At 35.7% G+C, this 20884-nt stretch overlaps 6 protein-coding genes and 1 non-coding gene across 13 annotated transcripts; 4 read left to right on the forward strand and 3 right to left on the reverse strand.

The window, feature by feature from the left end:
- The first annotated feature begins 631 nt into the window (after positions 1-631).
- Positions 632-2803, forward strand: LOC140791009 (transcription factor bHLH61-like). 4 transcript variants are annotated; one of them, XM_073141350.1, is made up of 4 exons: positions 632-862; positions 1267-1374; positions 1476-1649; positions 2410-2803. In XM_073141350.1, exons 1-4 carry the CDS (start codon positions 785-787, stop codon positions 2485-2487), a joined length of 438 nt encoding a protein of 145 aa, XP_072997451.1. In that variant the 5' UTR covers positions 632-784; the 3' UTR covers positions 2488-2803. The 4 variants fall into 4 exon arrangements, with proteins under 4 accessions (XP_072997451.1, XP_072997453.1, XP_072997452.1 ...); XM_073141352.1 differs by having other exon boundaries at positions 685-862; positions 1476-1644; XM_073141351.1 differs by having other exon boundaries at positions 685-862; positions 1479-1649.
- A 1203-nt stretch (positions 2804-4006) lies between these two features.
- LOC140790891 (BTB/POZ domain-containing protein At3g56230-like) lies at positions 4007-5391 on the reverse strand. 2 transcript variants are annotated; one of them, XM_073141204.1, is made up of 3 exons: positions 5081-5391; positions 4810-4983; positions 4007-4690 (listed from the first exon to the last, which is right to left on the reverse strand). In XM_073141204.1, the coding sequence occupies exons 1-3, from the start codon at positions 5240-5242 to the stop codon at positions 4211-4213; spliced, it is 816 nt and encodes a 271-aa protein (XP_072997305.1). In that variant the 5' UTR covers positions 5243-5391; the 3' UTR covers positions 4007-4210. The 2 variants fall into 2 exon arrangements, with proteins under 2 accessions (XP_072997305.1, XP_072997306.1); XM_073141205.1 differs by having other exon boundaries at positions 4810-4973; positions 5081-5216.
- An 807-nt stretch (positions 5392-6198) lies between these two features.
- On the reverse strand, positions 6199-7317 carry LOC140791037 (respiratory supercomplex factor 2 homolog C1565.01-like). 3 transcript variants are annotated; one of them, XM_073141391.1, is made up of 4 exons: positions 7209-7317; positions 6947-7062; positions 6746-6836; positions 6199-6566 (listed from the first exon to the last, which is right to left on the reverse strand). In XM_073141391.1, the coding sequence occupies exons 2-4, from the start codon at positions 7002-7004 to the stop codon at positions 6401-6403; spliced, it is 315 nt and encodes a 104-aa protein (XP_072997492.1). In that variant the 5' UTR covers positions 7005-7062; positions 7209-7317; the 3' UTR covers positions 6199-6400. The 3 variants fall into 3 exon arrangements, with proteins under 3 accessions (XP_072997492.1, XP_072997493.1, XP_072997491.1); XM_073141392.1 differs by lacking the exon at positions 7209-7317 and adding an exon at positions 7156-7174; XM_073141390.1 differs by lacking the exon at positions 7209-7317 and having other exon boundaries at positions 6947-7200.
- A 3619-nt stretch (positions 7318-10936) lies between these two features.
- LOC140790888 (cationic peroxidase 1-like) lies at positions 10937-12594 on the forward strand. The gene is made up of 4 exons (XM_073141200.1): positions 10937-11187; positions 11406-11597; positions 11700-11865; positions 12065-12594. The coding sequence occupies exons 1-4, from the start codon at positions 10981-10983 to the stop codon at positions 12448-12450; spliced, it is 951 nt and encodes a 316-aa protein (XP_072997301.1). The 5' UTR covers positions 10937-10980; the 3' UTR covers positions 12451-12594.
- Positions 12595-13151: 557 nt separating this feature from the next.
- Positions 13152-14859, reverse strand: LOC140791520 (biogenesis of lysosome-related organelles complex 1 subunit 1). The gene is made up of 3 exons (XM_073142134.1): positions 14695-14859; positions 13802-14007; positions 13152-13567 (listed from the first exon to the last, which is right to left on the reverse strand). The coding sequence occupies exons 1-3, from the start codon at positions 14792-14794 to the stop codon at positions 13478-13480; spliced, it is 396 nt and encodes a 131-aa protein (XP_072998235.1). The 5' UTR covers positions 14795-14859; the 3' UTR covers positions 13152-13477.
- Positions 14860-17469: 2610 nt separating this feature from the next.
- LOC140790155 (peroxidase 4-like) lies at positions 17470-19537 on the forward strand. The gene is made up of 4 exons (XM_073140102.1): positions 17470-18029; positions 18116-18307; positions 18411-18576; positions 18814-19537. The coding sequence occupies exons 1-4, from the start codon at positions 17778-17780 to the stop codon at positions 19203-19205; spliced, it is 1002 nt and encodes a 333-aa protein (XP_072996203.1). The 5' UTR covers positions 17470-17777; the 3' UTR covers positions 19206-19537.
- A 284-nt stretch (positions 19538-19821) lies between these two features.
- Positions 19822-19902, forward strand: TRNAL-AAG (transfer RNA leucine (anticodon AAG)). The gene has a single exon. It is a non-coding gene; the product is annotated as a tRNA-Leu (tRNA).
- Positions 19903-20884: the final 982 nt, after the last annotated feature.

A 20884-nucleotide genomic window follows, 5' to 3' on the forward strand; every position in this document is an offset into this window, starting at 1 on the left:
CCCATAACTACTCTGTTCAATCTCTAAAAACTTTAATCTTACCGAAACTTAATTAACTAGGGTTGTAATTCATACTCTATATTTTGACAGTACTTTCTCGATGAGTTAAATTTTTTTTTATAATATCTTAGTTGTCATAGTATATAAACTCAGGACCTATGGGTGATAAAAATGTAAATACCATGGGCTAGCTGTTTGTTACGAATTAATGCAATTATTGGAGCTAGTAGTTATTGGAGGATTTTAGTAATTTTAAAATGAGGAATAATGGCAAAAAGTTGTAGTCGTGGAGGTGACAATCACAAATTAGTGGCTTTCCTTTTCTCATGGGCTAGCTCCTTATTGTTGTGATCTAGATCGAGAGAATGTTTGGTGCCATAAAATAATGTTGATAGAAGGCATTTAAAATAAGATACATATGCATGAGGTGACCTATGATAGATCTTGTATACAATTTTATAAAAAAAAAAATTATTATAGACTGAAAGGAGAAAGAAATAAGTTTGACTTGACGTAGAGAAAATCCTGACACGTAATTTCATAGTAAGATGTTGAAAAAAAACATTTATTAATTCTTTTAATTTTGACGCCAGCTTTACATAATATATTTGTCTTCTTTGCATTATTACTTACAATATGGTGTCTTAGGAAACCGAGGCAACTCTATACGGGTGGAATTAATTAACTAGGAGTACTACATATAAGGGGATGAGATCTCCTCCCTTTAAGTAGTCTCTCGAAGAAATTTTAGAGAGAGAGAGAGAGAGAGAGAGACAGAGAGGAGATGAGCTCTAAGGAGAAGAAGAAAGGTGCCCTGCAAGAGAAGCTTCAGCTTCTTCGATCTGTCACTCACTCTCATGCTGTAATCTACTAAAATTTCTTAAGCTCTTCTTTCTCTTGAATGGATATATGTGCTCTTTTATTCTCTTATCCCAATAATATTTGGGTGTCCATTTCTCTATAATTCCAAAAAACTTCTTCACTAGTTCTTCTCATCCATGGTGTCAACCATCGTAGGTTACATGGGATCCTCTCTATCTGTTTGCATAGTTTAATTTGCATTTAATTTCTGATTATTTTCACCAATCCATCAATTCATTATGTTAATTAATATACATATAATCTGGTGACGTTTCGTATATCGGAAACTGCAAAGATATCCTTCACTAGAGGATATATACCTTCAAGTCCTTAAATCAATTCAATGAAAAAGGCCTCTTATATGTTGGAACTTCATGATACAATGAAATAATACCTCTCGTGTAGGTAAACAAGACATCTATAATAGTGGACGCATCCAAATACATTATGGAGTTGAAGCAAAAGGTTGATGCACGTTCGCAAGATGTTGTAGAAGATAGCAGCGTGACAATGGTACTTTCCAACAGTAACATCGTAGAATTTCATTTGTTTCCACGATGGGCTCTTTGAATAAGAGATCCTTATATTCCTCCATATATTCATCTTAATCTCAGCAGGTGACTGTTGAAACCCTAGAAAAAGGTTTCCTCGTCAATGTATTATCCGAGAAGAGTTGGCCAGGTTTGCTTGTCTCCATACTAGAGGCTTTCGAGGACTTGGGCCTGGAAGTTTTAGATGCTAATGTTTCCTGCAGTGATACATTCCGCCTAGAAGCAGTTGGAGGTGAGGTAAGATGATCACAGGGATCCACTAGTTCAAATCTTCTTCTTCTTCTTCTTCTTCTTCTTCTTCTTCTTCTTCTTCTTCTTCTTTGCATAAATCACAAGATTTGGATACGAGTCCTTGTTCTATCAGAGAGCTTAGAAGCAAGCCTTATTACAACAGTAATTGACTAGCTACTCTTTAGTAGGTTCCTGGTGGCATAGAAATACTTCTACTGTTCTACATATATGGCAGATTAAGTTTGTAATCCTATCACATGACTACATCAACTTATTGACACAAAATAGCCATAGTTAACACTTACATATATATATAGTGGAAGCCTCAATATATTTCTTTTCAAGCAGGCATATCCATTTGGTGTAGACTTACTATATGCATGACGAATGCATTCTTGTAACCTGCATTACATGCTATAACGTCGTCTTAGTAAAATTAAATTGATCTCTAAAATTTCTTATCTTAAGTATATGCACGAGCACCATCTTTGGCAGCCAACTAATAAGAGAAAATGTCATACTATCCTGTGCTTATATAGATAGATTTGGTTGAATTGAATGCATTACTACCTTTACTTAAAAGCAATACACACTTACATGGCTAGGAGAATTAATTCTTCAAATAGTCCTACACATACATGAGTGACTTATGATGTTAAGTAGGGTAGGTTAATAAGGAGAAAATTAACATCCTTTTTGTTAGCTCAGACATTTGGACTTCGTTTTTCTTTGAAAAAGATTATGAGATTTATGTTAAAATTTTCAGAATCAAGCTGAAAGTGTCGATGCGCAGATGGTGAGACAAGCAGTGCTGCAAGCCATCAAAAAATGCACAGAAGAGTGATGAATGTGAGAATTAGAAGACTTAATTCCCACTGTCACAGCGCAAGCTTGCCTAGGGTATCAGCTTCTCTTCTACTATATATATGGAATTAATACAGCTTGCTAAAGGTTGAATTCTAGCCTCGTATATATATATATATATATTTATATATTAGATTGCTAGAGATATATGAATAAAGTTCTCAAAGAGAAAAACATCCAAATTTAAATGCTGAGATTCTATCATTCTATGTGTATTGATGCTTGGATCTTGTATCTATATTCATATATTAGAAATGACGAGGTGAAACCAAATATTTTTGGGGTAAGTTGATTAATCCCGTTTATTAGTTTGGTTCCTTATTAAGTCCTGGAATCTCAAGTAATTAGATTTTACTTGTATATATATATATATATGATTGATGACTTATTAGATCAAGCTTATATATGGAAATAACGAATGGATCGATCTTACCTTATTATTAGGGTCCTCTCTTTAACAAAACTTTACAGGGATACTTTTGTCATTCTGAAAAGAACTCGTCCGGTTTTTGTAATTACCAATAAATTCAAAATGTGGCATAATAATAATAATAATGATAATAATAATAATAATAATAATGATAATAATAATAATAATAATAATTGGGTCACTTCATGGAAAGTTAAAATTGTTGCTCATTTTTCGGGATTACCTAATTTTTTTTATTCTGTAAAACTGATCATATCCAATTACAAATTATCCGATTGAAAAAAATGGATAATGCTGCAAAATTTAAAATTAGGAAAACTTTATTAAAAATACTCTATATTTTGCTTCTATTATGTATATTTATTCTTTATCTCTTGCATTTTGTCTAAAATACCTTGTTGTTAATTTTATTAACTAGTAGTTATCATTTAGATGAATTAAGATAACTACTATTGATAAATGGCCATAACTAACATCTTTGAATAAAGTTTTTAGGTTAAGGTAAAAATAAATGGAGAACTAGATCAAAAGTCACATAAATTGTTATTAAAATAAGATTGACCTATGGTATTTTTGAACAATAAATATCTATATGGTAGGGTGTAAATGAAAGTAAAAATTAAATGGAAGGTGTCTTTGATAAATTTTCTTAAAATTATTTTGACATTCTCTATGCTAAGCCCATGGCCCATGGGCCGTCCTAGTCTAGTCCTATCGGCCCAGCCCAGAGTTTGAGATTATATAAGCTTCGGTAAAATAAAGCTCTATAAATTATTTTCTTGAATTATATACCATTATAACACTATGTTTTTCTTAAAAGGAAGAATATTACATTACTTCTGGAATCTAAATACTTAAAATACCCTTTATTTGGCCTTAATATTTGGTTCTCTTTTATATTCACGGTAAGCACAAAAAGTTACTCAAAGATATTAAGGTCATTTTTTTAAATCTAGAATTAATTTATTAACCTATATGATAACAAAATATTAATAAAACAAAGCAGGAATTTTTTGAGACATGAAAAGTAAAATACAACAGCTGAATTATAAATATCCATTATTATGAATGATAATAAAATTTCCTTACTTATTATTTAATTTTTGAAAATTAACAGAATTTTAATAAATTTTCCGTAATGTTAAAAAATACCCCATCTCCGACGAAGAAAGATATGAATGGCAATACAAGCAGGGGCGTATGAAATTGTTACAATTATAACAACCTATCTATGACAATCATTTTAATTACTCGTATAAAATCCTCAATCTAATCAGCTCGGTTCCACACACTGAGTTGCTCCATCTCTTCTATCCCTCGTCTGCATCACCAAAGCCCTTGTGATCTCCACACTGAGATGAGCATTCTTCAACGCAAACTCCTCATAACTAGACGAGAAGACCACCTCATCTACATGCCTCACAATGGAGTTCATGGCTTGCTCTCTTAGAATTCCATTAGAGCAAGCAACTGAGACCTCAAGAACTTGGAGTGCATTTGATGGGTCCAAAGACCTCAAGATTTGTCTCTCGCAAAACTTCTTGAGGAAGGGGATGTCATACTTGTCTGCTGCTATTAGCAATGCAAAGGAGTGCTGCTTGGCCATCTCCAGGGGTAGGCTGCCACTGTAGAGGAACTCGAGCAGGCATTTGAGCTCTTCATGGGTTAGCTCAGGCAATGAGATTGAGTCCTCTGCTGGGGCTTTGCATTCATCGGATGCTAATATGTTCTTAAAGATCTCTGACCTTGTGGCCTGCAAGAGGAATTAATCATGTATATGAGCACTGCCTAACGCGAATTCGATCAAAAGTAACATGAAGAATTATGTTCAATTGTGATCATCCTATCTTGTCAAGATTAAGAATAACTCACCAGTAGAGCTCTATGAGCAGGAATTGGAGGCCCAATTCCAGGTTTTATGAGTATGTCTGTGTGGATTTCATCCTCCAATGCAACCACTAGGCTTTCCAGGAAACCCAACTTCTCATTCATTTCCTCTTTCCTCTCCTCCATCTCCTCAATCCGCGTGAGAGCATCTGCGATCCCCTAAAAGAATCAAATGTTCAAGAAAAATCATTAAGTTAAGAAACAGAACCAGCGAATCGAACTCTGACCAAAAACAGATCAAACTGGAAGAGCTTGCCTTAGATGGTGTGGGCTTCAACCCATAGAGCTTTGGTTGATTTTCTTCTTGCTCGTTGAGGAAGATGATCATGCGCTTGGCTCCTTCGTAGCAACTGGAGCAGATGGTGTTCCTTGGAGGTCTGTAAACAGATGCCATTGGACCACAAATGCAGCAGTCCATGTTGCCTTCTCCCCTCTCCTCTGGGCTCTCATAGATGCTAAGAGGTGTCTCATAACTCCTTTGTTCTTATAAACCATGAGGAAAAAATAATCCTAAGTTTGGTGGGTTGCTAATCAAATAATCGACATGTCCAATAAATTCCTTTAGGTGGAGATTCTTGTATGTAAGGAGAATACTTAAACTAGATTATTCCAAATACTTGTGTGGGTCAAATGATTAGCTAAAAAGCTTGAGAGGGACTTTCCAACCTCGCAGAGATGAGAAAGGTATAAGGTGAGCACGACACAACCACTATCTTCCAACTCACACAACCTCATCTTGTTTTTATAATCAAATCCAATATTTATACAAGGTGTTCGTTAGAAGAACATTTGGGGTCTACTTGGGTTTGATGTTAGGCAAAATTAACCATAGCCGTCTAATTTGGATCATGGAGTTGTTTGGGCCTGTCCTCGTGTATTGCACTCAGTCGAGTTGATAAGGATTTGCCAACTAAGTAGGAAGAATTACTTGGCAACCTCAAGATATTGAGACATCAAATTTTTTTGACCCATCAACCACCACTCTGATTGGTGGTGCTGGTGATGTGGTTGGTTGGGAATTAGTTTGAAGGATGCTTCTCTTAACCAACTCTTATGGTGGATAGAACCAAACAACGAGGCATTGGATGATACATCTTGATACCTATATTATCAACCCACTTAGTTGGAGGTGTTAATGTCTTTCTATAGCAGGACATGTCAATTTATATCTATTGTTAGTAGTAACCAAAAGGTTTAAATTTTTAGGTATATATATGAGATTATTGAATATGAAATTATTAGAGTTTCGTTTTATATTGTTTTTAGTATTTTCATTGGAAAATCAACAAGATGCAAGGTACATTGCATTTTGACCGAATAGTGCAGAGACCTTCCTTACATTTCCTATATTCTTTGCAGGAACAGAGATGCACATTGTATAAGCTAATAGAAATACTCATGCTTTATTGTTCTTCCAATTTACACTGCAGTAGATAGTGGGCAAATCTAGGTAGAAAGTGCTCATAAGCTCATATAGCATACTACAATACATAATAGCTTCTAATAAGTAGCTATTAACTCAAAGTCATGGGAAGTGTCTCCAGAGATGCTATCAATCCTGTCCATATCATCTCAATTACCAACTCCACCTCTCAGACTCCTCATCATCCATGGCTGTCCCAGGATGCTGATGAGGCCTAACAACAACTTCTTTTTCTTCTACCTTGATTCGCTTAGAGTCATAGTAGTGCAGTGCTGCAGCTCCTGAGAGCACTGCAAGAGTCAGGGCCTGGGCATGCATCCTTCATCCAAAAGATAATATACATTGAAACTCATTAATTCTCTTACTAACTTTTTGATACAAAAAAATGGTTGATGTTAGTTATACGTATTATACCGTATGGATACATACATTATGCGTATTTAAATAGCTTCAAAGGACCCAAAAGAAAAAAAAAATCCCCAATTTATTCAGACATACCTAGCATGAATGAGGCGAAGGCTGGGCTTTAGAGGAGATCTCTTGCGAGTGTAGGCCAGTGAAGCCCCAATAGCAGATGCCCAAAGTCCTCCTACAGAGGGAGAAAAATAAAAAAGACCCCACAAGCATACTTAGTGCTACTAATCCAACTGCTAATTAACATTTACATGCACTAAAAGAGTAGATTAAAGTCTCACTTACCAATGCTAGTGAGCTTGTGCTCGGCGACCCAAGATTGCAAAGAACTCATCCCCTCCATCAGTGGAAAGCCTCTCTTCGAATTCTTTGTTGAAAACCAAATCAAGTTTCACTGCGAACTGTGAGCGAGCGAGCGAGCGAGATGAGAAGGATGGTAAGATTGAGTGGTTTATTTATAGAAGCAGCAGGTGCCCCAGGTTTAAATTGCAAACCTGGGAAACAGAAACAAAAACCACCGGCTGCTGCCTTTTGTTTCTCTTTTTACCTTTTTAGCCACCTTTAGGAGGGGGGTTGGTTTTGGGTTTCTTTGTCAAAATGCGATGCAAGAATTTAGTGGATAAGGGTCTGGCCGTGTAGGCTGTTGTTTTGGGACGATCTGGGCCGTTTGTTTAGGAGATCAGAGGAGAGAGAGAAAGAGAGAGAGAAGGGGGGATTCACCTGGTTTTAGGAGTGGGAGGGAGAGAGGAGTCCACCGACTTGCCAAATATGTGGGCAGAAGAAGAAATGGGTCTCAGGATTAGGAACGTGGTTAGTGTAATCTAGGTTGGTGTTAGCACGGTGAGTTTCTTTATTATATGAGCTTTAGTCCAATCCTGGGGCTTATGAGGTTTTGAATTTCGTGAATTAATTTAATTAGTTTATTTAATTTTAATAAAGTACAAGGTTGATATACATAGGAAAGAGGAAGATATTTTTGAGCCGCAATAGGAAGATGAGGGCTCACGACTAATTTAAAGAAGAGAGAGGAGTGAGAGGAGAGGGAGAAAGAAGACTAGATAAGCGAGATGATATGATGGAGGAGGGCAGGTAGATTCATGGTTACAAAGTTAAATGGTAGGATAAATAGTAGTATTAATTTAATCATAGGTTTAGAGTCCATTGTGCTCCTATCTAATCCAATTCTAAGCCCATATCAGGCCTCGTTTCTTGGCCCAAAGATTAGCAGTATGTGAGAAGATGGAAACTTAGCATGCGGATTCCGTGCGGGCTGATTTGTCCGAGTTGGTCCGGCCTGTCAAATGTATATTATTAGCGCATTGATCGCGTCCATCAAGGGGTGAAAACAGTGATTATAAAACATAAACGGACAATAAATTATAATCACTAAAATAAACATCCGTATTCATTTTTACTATAATCTATTAAATATATGTACCAAAACTAAATTAGAGATTTATATACAAGTATGAAAGTATCTTTTACATCACTATTTTCATAATATTTTTAACTGAATTACATGAGGATATTGAGAAAATATATCCTTCCAAGTATCTCTTCAACAATAATCCAGACAAAGTAAATATAAGGAGCCTATCGGATTAAAGTTAATGTTATCACGATCTAAATAGATTTGGCCTACGCTGAATAGTAGAGAAATAATTTTTTGTTCTCAATTCTAAACTTGGCTAAGTAGTAACTCGAGATCTATATAAGATGATCTTATGCATATCAATCGGAGCTCAAGGTTAGATGCAACACTAATTATCAAAGTATCGATTATATGTATCTAATGACTTTGATTATACTTTTTCGAATGTTACGACTTTTTTATATTCTATATAAAGTGTAATTAAAATCATCATATATGTACAATTCATAAGCTGGCACACATTTGATGAACGCATAGTTTGGCTACGTAGTAACTCGAGATCTATATAAGATGATCTTATGCATATCAATCGGAGCTCAAGGTTATATAAGCACTAATTGTCAAAGCATCAATTGTGCATCCAATAATTTTGACCACACTTTTTCAAATATTATGACTTTTTTATATTCAGTATAAATATAATTCAAGTCATCATATGCGTTTTATTGATAAGCTGACACGCATTTTATGAGCGCATAACTTGGCTACATAGTAACTCGAAATCCATATAAGATGATCTTATGTATATCAATCGGAGCTCAAGGTTATATGCACACTAATTGTCAAAGCATCAATTGTGCATCCAATAATTTTGATCACACTTTTTCAAATGTTATGACTTGTTTATATTCAATATAAAATATAATTCAAGCCATCTTATACACTTACTATTGATAGACTAGCACTCATTTTATGAGCGCATAAATCGGCACTAATTTTTAAAAGGATTTAAGCTCGTATGCAGTCAAACTTTAGCTCTCCAAGCTCACTATGTTAAATTGTCACATCATCACCGTCAAATAGATTTAGCCTACATTGAATAGTAGAGAAATAATGTTTTTTCTCAGTTCTAAACTTGGCTAAGTAGTAACTCGAGATCTATATAAGATGATCTTATGCATATCAATCGAAGCTCAAGGTTAGATGCAATACTAATTATCAAAGCATCGATTATATGTATCTAATGACTTTGATTATACTTTTTCAAATGTTATGACTCTTTTATATTCTATATAAAATATAATTCAAGTCATCGTATACGTACTATTATAGGCTGGCACGCATTTTATGAGCGCATAAATCGGCACTGATTCTTAAAAAGATTTAAACTCGTGTGCAGTCAAACTTTAGCTCTCCAAGCTCACTAACAATGTCAAATTGTCACATCATCACCGATCAAATTGGATGTTTCATGTCTGCACTTGAGACAATCTTCACTTATCAGTAGTAAACACATATCCATACCTAACAACTCCATTTCAACTTAAGTATTTGGAAGACATCTCCTTGTTTAATTTTTTTGTTTTGTTTTGTTTTGTTTAGAAATGTATTGGATGGCATCTCTTATTGGCCTCCTCGTCTTCTAATGTCAAAGGTGGGAGAGCTTTAAAAGACACGCGAAGACTCCCACCTCGCTTAATTAGCCGAAAGCTACGTATGTAGTGCAATGCAAGAACCTCAAATGTCAAGGTGGATCCACTGCCATTTACTTCTCTTTGAATCAAAGTTATATTAGAATGTGGGAAGTTTGTCACATCATGCATTACTGGCATGCAATAACAAACAACAATCTTAGTTGAAAAACACTATTTTTTTAATTTATGTTTATAGAAGACCTTTGATTTCCTATTCGTGCCTAAATAATGGTAATCACTACGGAAGCTTTCGATAGCCGCACTAAGGAAGCCTAATCACTAATCAAATGAACAATACGTTATGAAGAAGTTTTGTTGCCAAATGAAGAGAAAGATGGCTTTTGACAAGCATAAGAAAGTTCCAAAGTTTGGGGGATTTGCAGAGACAATTAATGCAAGATTCAATCTATCAAGTGGGAAAACGGCGCCCCAATTGATTGACTTAAAAGATTCTACCAATTGCCACCGTTCATACATTCTCCACTGTTTGAATGAAGTTTCCCCAAATCAACTACCTCAATTCCAGGATTATTTAAATCATCTTTTATAAGAGCTCACAAAGATCTACTCATTAAATAATTTTAGGCACTACGCCACCCTTTGAATTGACCTTAGGACAAAGAGAATTTCTATCATTTCTATTTATAATATATATATTTTCTTTAAAAAATACATTCGTAGGAGAAGAACCTTATATATTAATGCACTGAAAACTGTTACAAACTTGATACAAAATAATAATTTGATTACTTGGTAGACAATGGCATGCAACTTTTATTCCTTACTTTCTAAAATCTATTTAGTACGGTATGAAGTAAGAGAGAGGGAGCTATTAATACGTCAACATTAACTTAAAAACTCGGGATAAATCATTAGATAGGATATTCCAACTCCATGTAATAGATGGTATGTATACTTAGAAAGTACTACTAGTCTTTGGTAGGTGGGGGAATATATAAATATACATATATATATACAAGGAGATGACCATATCCAAAAAGTACATGATGAGAGATATGCAGGCGTGCTCTTCTCTCCTTTGCTAATGCTTTCCAATATTGACCATCCAACTTAATAATCAACCTAATCCAATTATTATTATATTTGGTGAAAAAAAAAAGGTCCAAGAGTAACCAAAGATGACTAAATAGAGCTCTAGGTGGCATCCCATGCTGCCTATAAATACCTGTTCATATGCATCAACTTCTCCCACACCTCTCTTATAGGCTTATAGCGCTCGTTCATTGTAAGGAATGGCTTCCTTATATGCTTTCTTGTATACTCTGGTCTTGGTGTGCATTGCTGCAGTGGCTTCAGCTCAGCTATCATCCACGTTCTATGATACATCTTGCCCTCATGCATTGTCGACCATCAAATACGCCGTCAGAGCTGCGGTGGCGAAGGAGCGCCGCATGGGAGCTTCACTGCTCAGGCTCCATTTCCATGACTGCTTTGTGAATGCAAGTGATTCTAGAGAAAGATGATCGCCATTTTTTTTTTTAATAGCTTATTTCTAAGTTAGCGATGTTTTTGCTTAGTTTCTAGTTCACACTCGCCACCTTGAAATGAATCATGTTTCTCGTTGTCTCATGTTATTTAAACAAGTAGTATTCAATGTCAAGAGCTCTTTTGCTTGTCAACTAATTATTAACTGATCGAAACCGGCAACAACTGGCAGGGTTGTGATGGATCCGTGCTGTTGGATGACACTGCCACCTTCACCGGCGAGAAGACTGCGGCTCCGAACAACAACTCCTTGAGAGGTTTCGACGTGATCGACACCATCAAATCGCAGGTCGAGTCGGTATGCAAGCAAGTCGTGTCGTGCGCTGACATCCTCGCCGTCGCCGCTCGTGATTCTGTGGTTGCAGTAAGTAGTAAAGACTACGTTAACGCATCGATTACTCCAAAGACTTAAAATCTATTTATCATTCTCTAACTGCTTGTTATATATGTGCTTGAAATCAATAAGTTGGGTGGGCCTTCATGGACTGTTCAATTAGGAAGGAGAGATGCCACAACTGCAAGTTTCGACTCGGCAAACAGCGACATACCAAAGCCGACTTCAGACCTCAGCACTCTACTCACAGACTTCTCAAATAAGGGTTTAAGCACAACTGATATGATAGCACTCTCAGGTAACGATTACAAAGAGAGGCTAAAAATTTATATTTTGAATGATAAATAATAGTATTATGCCCATCTAATTGGATCTTTAATGATAATAAGAGCAAAATATAGAATATAAATTGTAAAATGACCAAAATCATACAACAACTAACATAATGAAACCAAATATATATTAAACTCTTGTTCTAAGGCTGTTATTTTGTGCAGGGGGTCATACAATAGGTCAGGCCAGATGCACATCATTCCGGGACCGGATCTACAACGAGACCAACATAGCCTCCTCCCTGGCTACTTCTCTGCAGGCCAATTGCCCTAGCTCCGGCGGCGACGACAACCTCTCGCCCCTCGACGCGTCGACGCCTTCTACCTTTGACAACTACTACTACAAGAATCTGGTGAACAAAAAGGGCCTCCTGCACTCAGACCAGCAGCTCTACAATGGTGGCTCTGCTGATTCTCAAGTCACTACCTACTCTACTAACATGGCTCAGTTCTACAGTGACTTTGCTGCTGCTATGGTGAACATGGGGAATATTAGTCCTCTCACTGGATCCAGTGGGGAGATCAGGACAAACTGTAGGAAGACAAACTGAGATAGTACTGTTCAAGAGAAGGTAGAAGTTTACCTTCTCCCCTAAGTCTATATATCTTTATGTATTGTAATGCTAAATGGAAGTGCAAACAAATAAAGTTCATGCATGGCTCCTGCAAAAGGTAGCTGCTGTGGTAGTTCTATATATGAATGTCTCACTGTTTCTAGTTCATCCTCAGGGTGAATTATCCAAACTTACTAAATTAATGTCCTTGAGTTGACCTAGTTGATGTGTTACTATGACGTATTTAGTCATTGTGCCAATAGTGAATTAGGCAAGCTCGTTTGACTTCGTCTGTTTTATATGAACAGTTCTACTTTTGGCAGCATATGAGTGGTCGAGTACTTTTCTTGCTTAAATGGTACATGATACTAGAGTTTTCTTTCTTTCTATTTTTTGAAAACTCTTTTTTTTTTCTTCTTTTGGAAATTAGTAGATGTCTAGCAAGCAAGCAAGAAAGAATAAAGGGTAAAGGACTATATCGAAAAATTTCCCAAATTAAAACGGCAGATCCTCAGCCTTTGCTATTAGGCCCTTCCAATTCATCTATTAATTTTCTGCTAACATCCGACAAATATTAACTCTTGATGTTGAATTAGTACAACGAGACACCCTTCAATAGCTGTCTATTTGAGGAGTAAACTTCAAACCTTATAGCTTGATTGGGGATAGAAACTAGTAAAACAAAATAAAGAGTAGGATTTCTTCAGGAAAAAAAATATCACTATGTTGTTCAACAACTTTACAATCGAAGCAACTGTTTGGGTCTGTCTAAAGACTTTCAAAGATCTCGCGTCATTACAAAAGAAATCCTACGCTTCCTACTGTCAAAATTTCCCCCAGATTTAGTTGGAGATAGACATCCTGGACAAAGTTGTTTACATCAGATTGTCAATCTAGTTTTCTATAAGAGAAATAAGAGAGAAGAGGCTCCTCCTGATGTGGTCATTCTTCATCAGATTGTGCACTTTTGGAGAGTATCCATAGAATGATCAATGTTGGGGAATTTCTTGGTTGGTTGATGCTCTCATACTTGATGGATATTGCGGATTGCAGCATTGATACTTTTACAATCGTAGTCCATGATCTTCATCCAGTTCTCAAAGTCCCCTATCTCCTGTAATCCAATTACAATACTTGTATTAGGAAAACATCTAATAAACAAAGACAATGAGAAGCACTTCACTCAAGACTTAACAAATGATTCACTAATCGTTTACTCGAGATTCCACATAAAGTTCCTACGCTCAAATTTCTCTACTGCAGTTACACCGTTAAAATGAAGATCTCATAAGTGCCAGAGACTTAGTGACCTAAGCTGCTAACACATGAACAGATGAAACATAGTTACCTTCAAAACAGAATTTAGCGCATGAGTTGCAGCAAGCCACTGATCTGTCTGCTTTTTATATCGCATAATTGTACTAAGTAATGCACGTATTTCAACTTCAATGCGTTTTTCATTAACGAATGATTCCTGAACTCCACCATTAACGGCGTCGACCAGAAGATCAGAAACGCGCACTGCAGTTCGTAGAGCGTCCTTCTTTGCCTTATCTGTGTTCGAAAAAAACAAAAAAGCAAAAGAAACAGAGACTATTAACCGAATCCTCATGCAGCTATATCGGCAAGAACTCTAAACTTAGTGCAAGGATCTAGTATCAGATATGAAAGCATGGACGGCAAGCTAATTAATGTGGTATATGTTCGTCGACGGGCGACATTATCTTTTTCTTCTAGTTTCATCTCCACAATTTGTCATATACCTCTGTAATATTGTCACTATGAGCTTTTAACACTTCCCCATCAAGATATCATCAGAAATGCTGGTAATTTATCCGACACACTCGTAATGTTTACTCTCCTACTATAAATAGTAATTCATGAAAGAACCCTAAAATCCAAATAGACTGAATCTAGAGTTCGAAATGTAAGACCAGAGAAAGCATTCATCATGTTGAGCAACTCCCTAAAGCGGCTACCTTTCTTGCTCAGCAAAGCAAATCAATCAGGATAGTAACTTGGCATAAACCTAATAACAGAAGAAAAACTGGGGGGAGGGAGGGAGAGAGAGAGATGATTGAAATGTCTCCAGATTAAAAAATATTTCAATTCGTATATCCTGCAGCACGTCCAACAACATCTCTTCAAATGAGAAGCTAAAAAATTGCAGCTTCCTGGGATGGATAGGAGAAGCAAACGGATGCAATAAATCGAATCGAGTGAAGACCAGGAGAAGCGAACCGGTCTGATCTCGGATTCGGGTGGCCCTTCGTTGGTGCTCGTGAACGATTTGGAGAAGCGACGATTCCAAGCTCCCACCTTCTCCCTTCGCCCCCTCCATCTCCGAGAAGGTCCGGAGCTATCTCGCCGAACCGTGCATACCACGTGACAGACCAAATCGTATATATTTTATATATGCATATGGGCTTGGGCTTTATCTGGGCTCGATAATGGGGCTGCTCGTTTAAACTAATATTAATTGAATCGAGCCAGCTATCAAATTACTAAATAAATTTTTTTTTATCGTTAAAAAATTATTTAAAAATATTTACATTCAATAAGAAAGCTACAGTAACTTTTCAACCCATTTAAGTGAACAAAAAGTAATGACGATTGACAAACTTATTAGCTACTCAGTTTCTTCCAAGACTTTGGTAAATTTTGCAGCTGAGCAATCTCTTTTCTTTCTATCATCTTCACAGCTTATCACTTTCTTATCTTATCAAAATATATATTTGTTATTGAATAAAATAACGCCTATAAGTTTCCTAGTCGTTTTGACCCAAACCAACAAGATATCTAAAAAGGTTTTAGAGATCGCAGACGAAATCTCTTATCCATCGACCACGTGTTAGTTGATTGATGTCACGTCTCATCCGACAAATTAAAGCAAATCAAATTCGGGACATTGTTAGCTGGTGCCAAAGATTAATACTCGCACAAGTCGACGAATAATTCCCTCAGGAATCTTCCAAAGGAGTCCTGGGTATGTGAAACAAAGATTAGGTTCAAATTCTAAACCCTATGTATCCTAGTAATTTTGTCATTAATACTCCATATTTGTTCTTCTTTGCCATAGCAAAGGGCCGTTCAGAGGAAGATCTAAAACCATCACAAGTAAAGAAAATAATAAAATAAAATAATAATCAATAACATGTGAACAGAGAAAGAACGCATCTTCCTTTTAGTGAACAATTTAATTATATTATTATTATTATTTTGACTAACTAGTAATGATATTTAATCTTAGATATAACTGTTCATTACAGTGGTACTCGCCGAAAGCAAAACAAGTGGCCAAATCAAGATCATTGCCTATAAATGCTGCCTAGTTTCTTGGGTAAGCTACATATAGTTGAAAGTAACTTATCATGTTCTCTAATTGCAAATCACAACAAATAATGCACGTATGCATGAGATGGTAATTAATTAGATTCTTTTTTTTTTTTTGTGTGTAAGTATACCTTTAAATTTTTTTTATTTACTTATATGTTCCTCTAAAATTAATAATTTTATTTGCATACTCTTCAAACCATATAATTTTTTGCATATATACCTTTTAAAATCTTTACTTAAAAAAGCCCAATTAATTAACTTGAATAGAAACGAAACAACCTAAGTTATCTTCTAACTCTTTTAAGTAGATGTTAAGCAAGTAGGTAGTGACCAAGTGGAAGAAACAAAAAATTGATCCCTGCTCCTTTCTATATTTTAGGTGAGATTGGACTTGATATAATTATAATATAATTATAAAAATTAGAATTAGAGTTATTATTATGTGGCGCTGCTATGAAGTAGGTATTGTTGACTCATTAGTGGCGTGGATTGCTTCACAAATAAATCGTGAGGTTTAAGAGCTTTATTAGTTCACTTGTCAAATCGTCACGTGTGATGTGGTACTTGTCATAGCACCGAGAAGTTGAGCTTCCAAAGGGTTAAAAATATTTTACTTTAATATAATTATTTAAAGTATAATATTAGTATTTATGTAACTAGTGAATTCATTAGTTTTTATTCAAATTAATAAAATTTACTTAAATAAATAAAATACTTTTTAGAATAGATTATTAAAAAAATCGAAATTACCTTTCTTTCTAATTAGATTGTCTAATTAATATAGTAGGGCTTTTAAGTAAGATCAAAACTTCTAAGAGTTTTATTTTAGTCAAAAATATAATGACTGATGTAATGCAAAAAGTTATACATAGGTTAAATTGATTTTATGGATGAATACAAGGGGTAAGTAAATAAAACTATAGTTAGGTTTCGAAGAAATACTTATAGAACATGTGGTCCTTAAAGTCAATTAATACCTGTTAAAAAATAAAAGATCTTTATGTTTTCTTAAAATTTAGATCGAGTACAAGATATATGTTGTTGAATTTTTTTTTTCTTGCATAAGTTTTCTTGTTTGAACTGTGATACCGAGTAATATCATAATTTTTTTTTTAATTCTAAGTTTAGTTTAAGCTTTAGATATTCTTGTCGATATGAAAATATAAAATAGTTCTCTCTTTTCATGTAGGGTTGGAATTATAAATAATGAAAAAGACATGGATGAAAGCAATATTTATCTATAACGCTGGTATGAACAAGTAACTATTAATTGTATTTCTTATATCTAGCTACCAACGCCAACATTAAAGGACTAAAGAAATAGTCAATATTGCTAGCTTGTGAACTTAAGTCTAAAGATTGATTACATCAACGATCTACACATTTTGTTTCCTCTTGTCTACGAATCCAAAATCATTAAATAGCTATCGTAATTTACTACAAGAAAAACTGGTATTCCATTTGCTTGGACTCATCGTAGACCAAATTAATGGTACAATGCTATAATCTATGTTTTGGTCCCCTTTCTTGGCAGCTCGGGAGTCTTAATCACATTTTCTTTTCTAAGAATTTGGCTTGTATAAGTTAAATAATTAGATATTTGTAAGTTATAATACAATCTATCTCACTATACATCTACTAAAGTTCACCATATATATCTAATAGTAAACTCTATACAGCGTGAGATATGTAACCAGTCACCATTTTGGATAGTTCGCTGGTCTATCTCTTTCCTTTCAGCTCTACACTTAAGGCAGCTATTAATTAGCTCGTGTCTGGCCGACGTCTTTTTTGACGAATCCTTTGACCATTTCGAAGTTAATCCGATCGAGCTAAATCCTTCTTTCTGATAGTAGTAGTAAGAAGTAAGCAAGCCATAACCATTCCATTTCGAATCCAATTAGGCTGGATAGTGTCATCTAGTGCATTAGTCCTACAAGATTAGGTACAAATTAAGTTCCTGCCATAAGACTCTTTTATATATTGGCATGCTTTTCTCAAGCCAGACACACTCCTTTGCCAAGGCAATGGCTTCTTTCTCCACAGCCTTTGCCCCTCTAGCACTTGTTCTCCTCCTCGCCGTCGGCAGCTCATCTGCGCAGCTCACTACTGATTACTACTCGTATACATGCCCTGGCGTTTTCAGCACTGTTAAGTCTGCAGTGCAGTCCGCGGTAGCGAAAGAGAACCGCCTGGGCGCCTCCATCCTCCGTCTCTTCTTCCATGACTGCTTCGTTAACGTACGTAATTCTTGCAAGCCATGCAGCATGTCTGCATCGCCGTGCTTCTCTCGTATTATGCTTTCCTTTTGTTCTTGTTTGCGCAGGGATGCGACGGCTCGTTATTGTTGGACGACACAGCCACCTTCACCGGCGAGAAGACTGCGAAGCCTAACAATGGATCGGTGAGGGGGTTTGAGGTGATCGACAGCGCAAAGTCGGCGGTGGAGAAGGCGTGCCCCGGCGTGGTGTCATGCGCCGACATATTGGCGATCGCTGCAAGAGATTCAGTCGTTATAGTTAAGTAGTGATTCAATATATACCTTCTACCATGCACTTAATTGCTGGTTGTAACTTGTGGCGTAGCCTTTTATGTTGACACAATATATTGCATTTTTGTAGCTCGGAGGGCCTAATTGGAATGTGAAGCTAGGGAGAAGGGATTCAAAGACAGCGAGCTTGTCTACGGCCAACAATGATATCCCTTCTCCATCCATGAACCTTGCCAATCTCACTGCTAAGTTTGCAGCTCAGGGTCTCTCTGTCAAAGATTTGGTAGCACTATCTGGTAATGCAATAAGAACTCAGTTAGTCTCATGAAGTTCATGAATGAAAAGAGAGATGCTAATTACAAAAAAGTACAGCCTAACTTATTGGAGTATATTCTCTTGCAAACTAACTTCATTTACCCAATCATTTGAGTCCACTAGTTGTTGTTTTCATGTCCACTCAACATCAGCTAGAAATGTCAGTAATTTAATCTTTCTCAATTTGAGATTAACTTTTTCCCTCCTTAATTTCTTAGGTGGTCATACAATAGGCCTAGCAAGGTGTGTCAGCTTCAGAGCTCATATCTACAATGATACAGACATCGACAGCTCCTTCGCGAAAACAAGGCAAGCAAATTGCCCCAAGACTACTGGATCTGGTGATACAAATTTAGCACCACTAGATCTCCAGACCCCCACACACTTTGATAACAACTACTACAAGAATCTTATCAAATTCAAGGGCCTATTACACTCAGACCAAGAGCTATTTAATGGAGGATCTACAGACTCCCAAGTCAAGGCCTACAGCAGCAGCTACAGCTCCTTCTTCTCCGACTTCGTTGCGGGCATGATCAAGATGGGAGATATTAAACCTTTGACAGGCAAGAAGGGCGAGATCAGGCTGAACTGCAGGAAGGTCAACTAAGGATGACATGAATGACATATGGATGGTTGAACCATCTTACTCAGAATTATATGAAACGAGTCAAGTGTTTAAAGTATGATGCTTTAAGTTTTGAAAAATCTTACCCTTTCAACATGTTGTGTAGTGTATTAAGGTGTGTAAGTGTGTGAAGTTGATGCTCTTAGTATCATTATCTTTCAGTGCAAGATCTTTTACCTAACCAATATTCTAGAAGGAAAATTTGCCAATCCAACTGAGTTGCTTGAGTAGGATTGAAGTAAAACAAAATTGTGATTGGGAACAGAAACAAGTTGTAACCTCAGATTGCAATGATAGAGGGTGTTTTTATTTTATTTTATTGTGACTAGTTTCAATCATGTAGGTTATCAAAACAGTGATTTTACTATTCCCAGAAAGATTCTTATGCTTAATAACTTAGAGTATGTTGGTCCTTTTGACCTTCTATGAGCAAGAAGATCCAAATTCCAGAAATCAAAGCAAGTCGGAGGAGAAAGAGGGTTGATGGGGTGAAGCAAGTCTGCACATAAGATTCTTTTGAAGAAAACAATGCATATAAGCTAGGACGAATATTTCAAAAAATATATTGTAAAAATAGAATTCGAAAGACTTCCACACTGTTGAGATGGCCGAGTTGGTCTAAGGCGCCAGATTAAGGTTCTGGTCCGAAAGGGCGTGGGTTCAAATCCCACTCTCAACATTATTATTTTTATCTGGTTTCACACTTCACATCCACTAGCTTTGTAGTTTGTACTATCTCTCGCATACCTCCATCACGAAGTACTAATTTTCTTTTGGTTTTCTGAATACAATATAGAGGAAATTGTACGTTTTACTCGTCTTTTTTGTTGTCTCCTTTTGTAGTTTGAACTAAAATTAAATATGATGCAATTTTTTTAAAGTTACAAAATTTCCATGGATGCCATGATGTGATTATCGAGTAAGGGAAGAAGTTTTGGTAGTTTCCATCGGTGGCTCCATATTTCTGAGCCTAAAAATAGAGCAAGAGCCCTGTGCACTCAAACGCACCGGACTCCATATATATTAAAATAATAATATATTTTATATTATTATATTAATTATTTTAAATTATTTAATAGGTCATCTTAGCGTTATTATTTTTTAAAGTATGATGATATTTTAAATTCGAGTTGCTCTTAGAGTAACTCTAACCGGGCTCCAAATTCTTGGAACACGGTTGAGCCCCAATGAGACTCTAAAACTAGTTCTAAATTTGGAGCTAGCAATAGCGAAGCTCCAATCCATGAAAATGGAGCCGGGCTCTATTTGTCATTTCAACCTTTTGAAATACCAAAATTGTCCAATAATTATTACATTTAATAATTTTAATTCTATTTGTATCTTTTATTAAATAATTTAGTTAATTAAACTGAGTATATAATTAGTTTTACTAATTAGTTTCTAACAAAAATAATACTATTGATGAGACCTTTAAAATAAGTCTAATATTAAATTATTTTTAAGTTAATTTAAATTTTTAATTTTTATTATTTATAAAAATAAGTCTAATAAATTATGTGTCCTAAAATATAATTACTCAAAATTATTCATAATATAAATATTAAAATATATTAGATATGAAATACATCAAATATAAAATACATTAAAAATAAAATCGGAACCGAAACTAGTGGCTACGGAAGCGGAACCGGTGGCTATGG

This window comes from Typha latifolia, chromosome 6 (assembly GCF_019914945.1).
Source record: "Typha latifolia isolate L0001 chromosome 6, TyphaL0001v2, whole genome shotgun sequence".
Classification (NCBI taxonomy): Eukaryota; Viridiplantae; Streptophyta; class Magnoliopsida; order Poales; family Typhaceae; genus Typha; species Typha latifolia.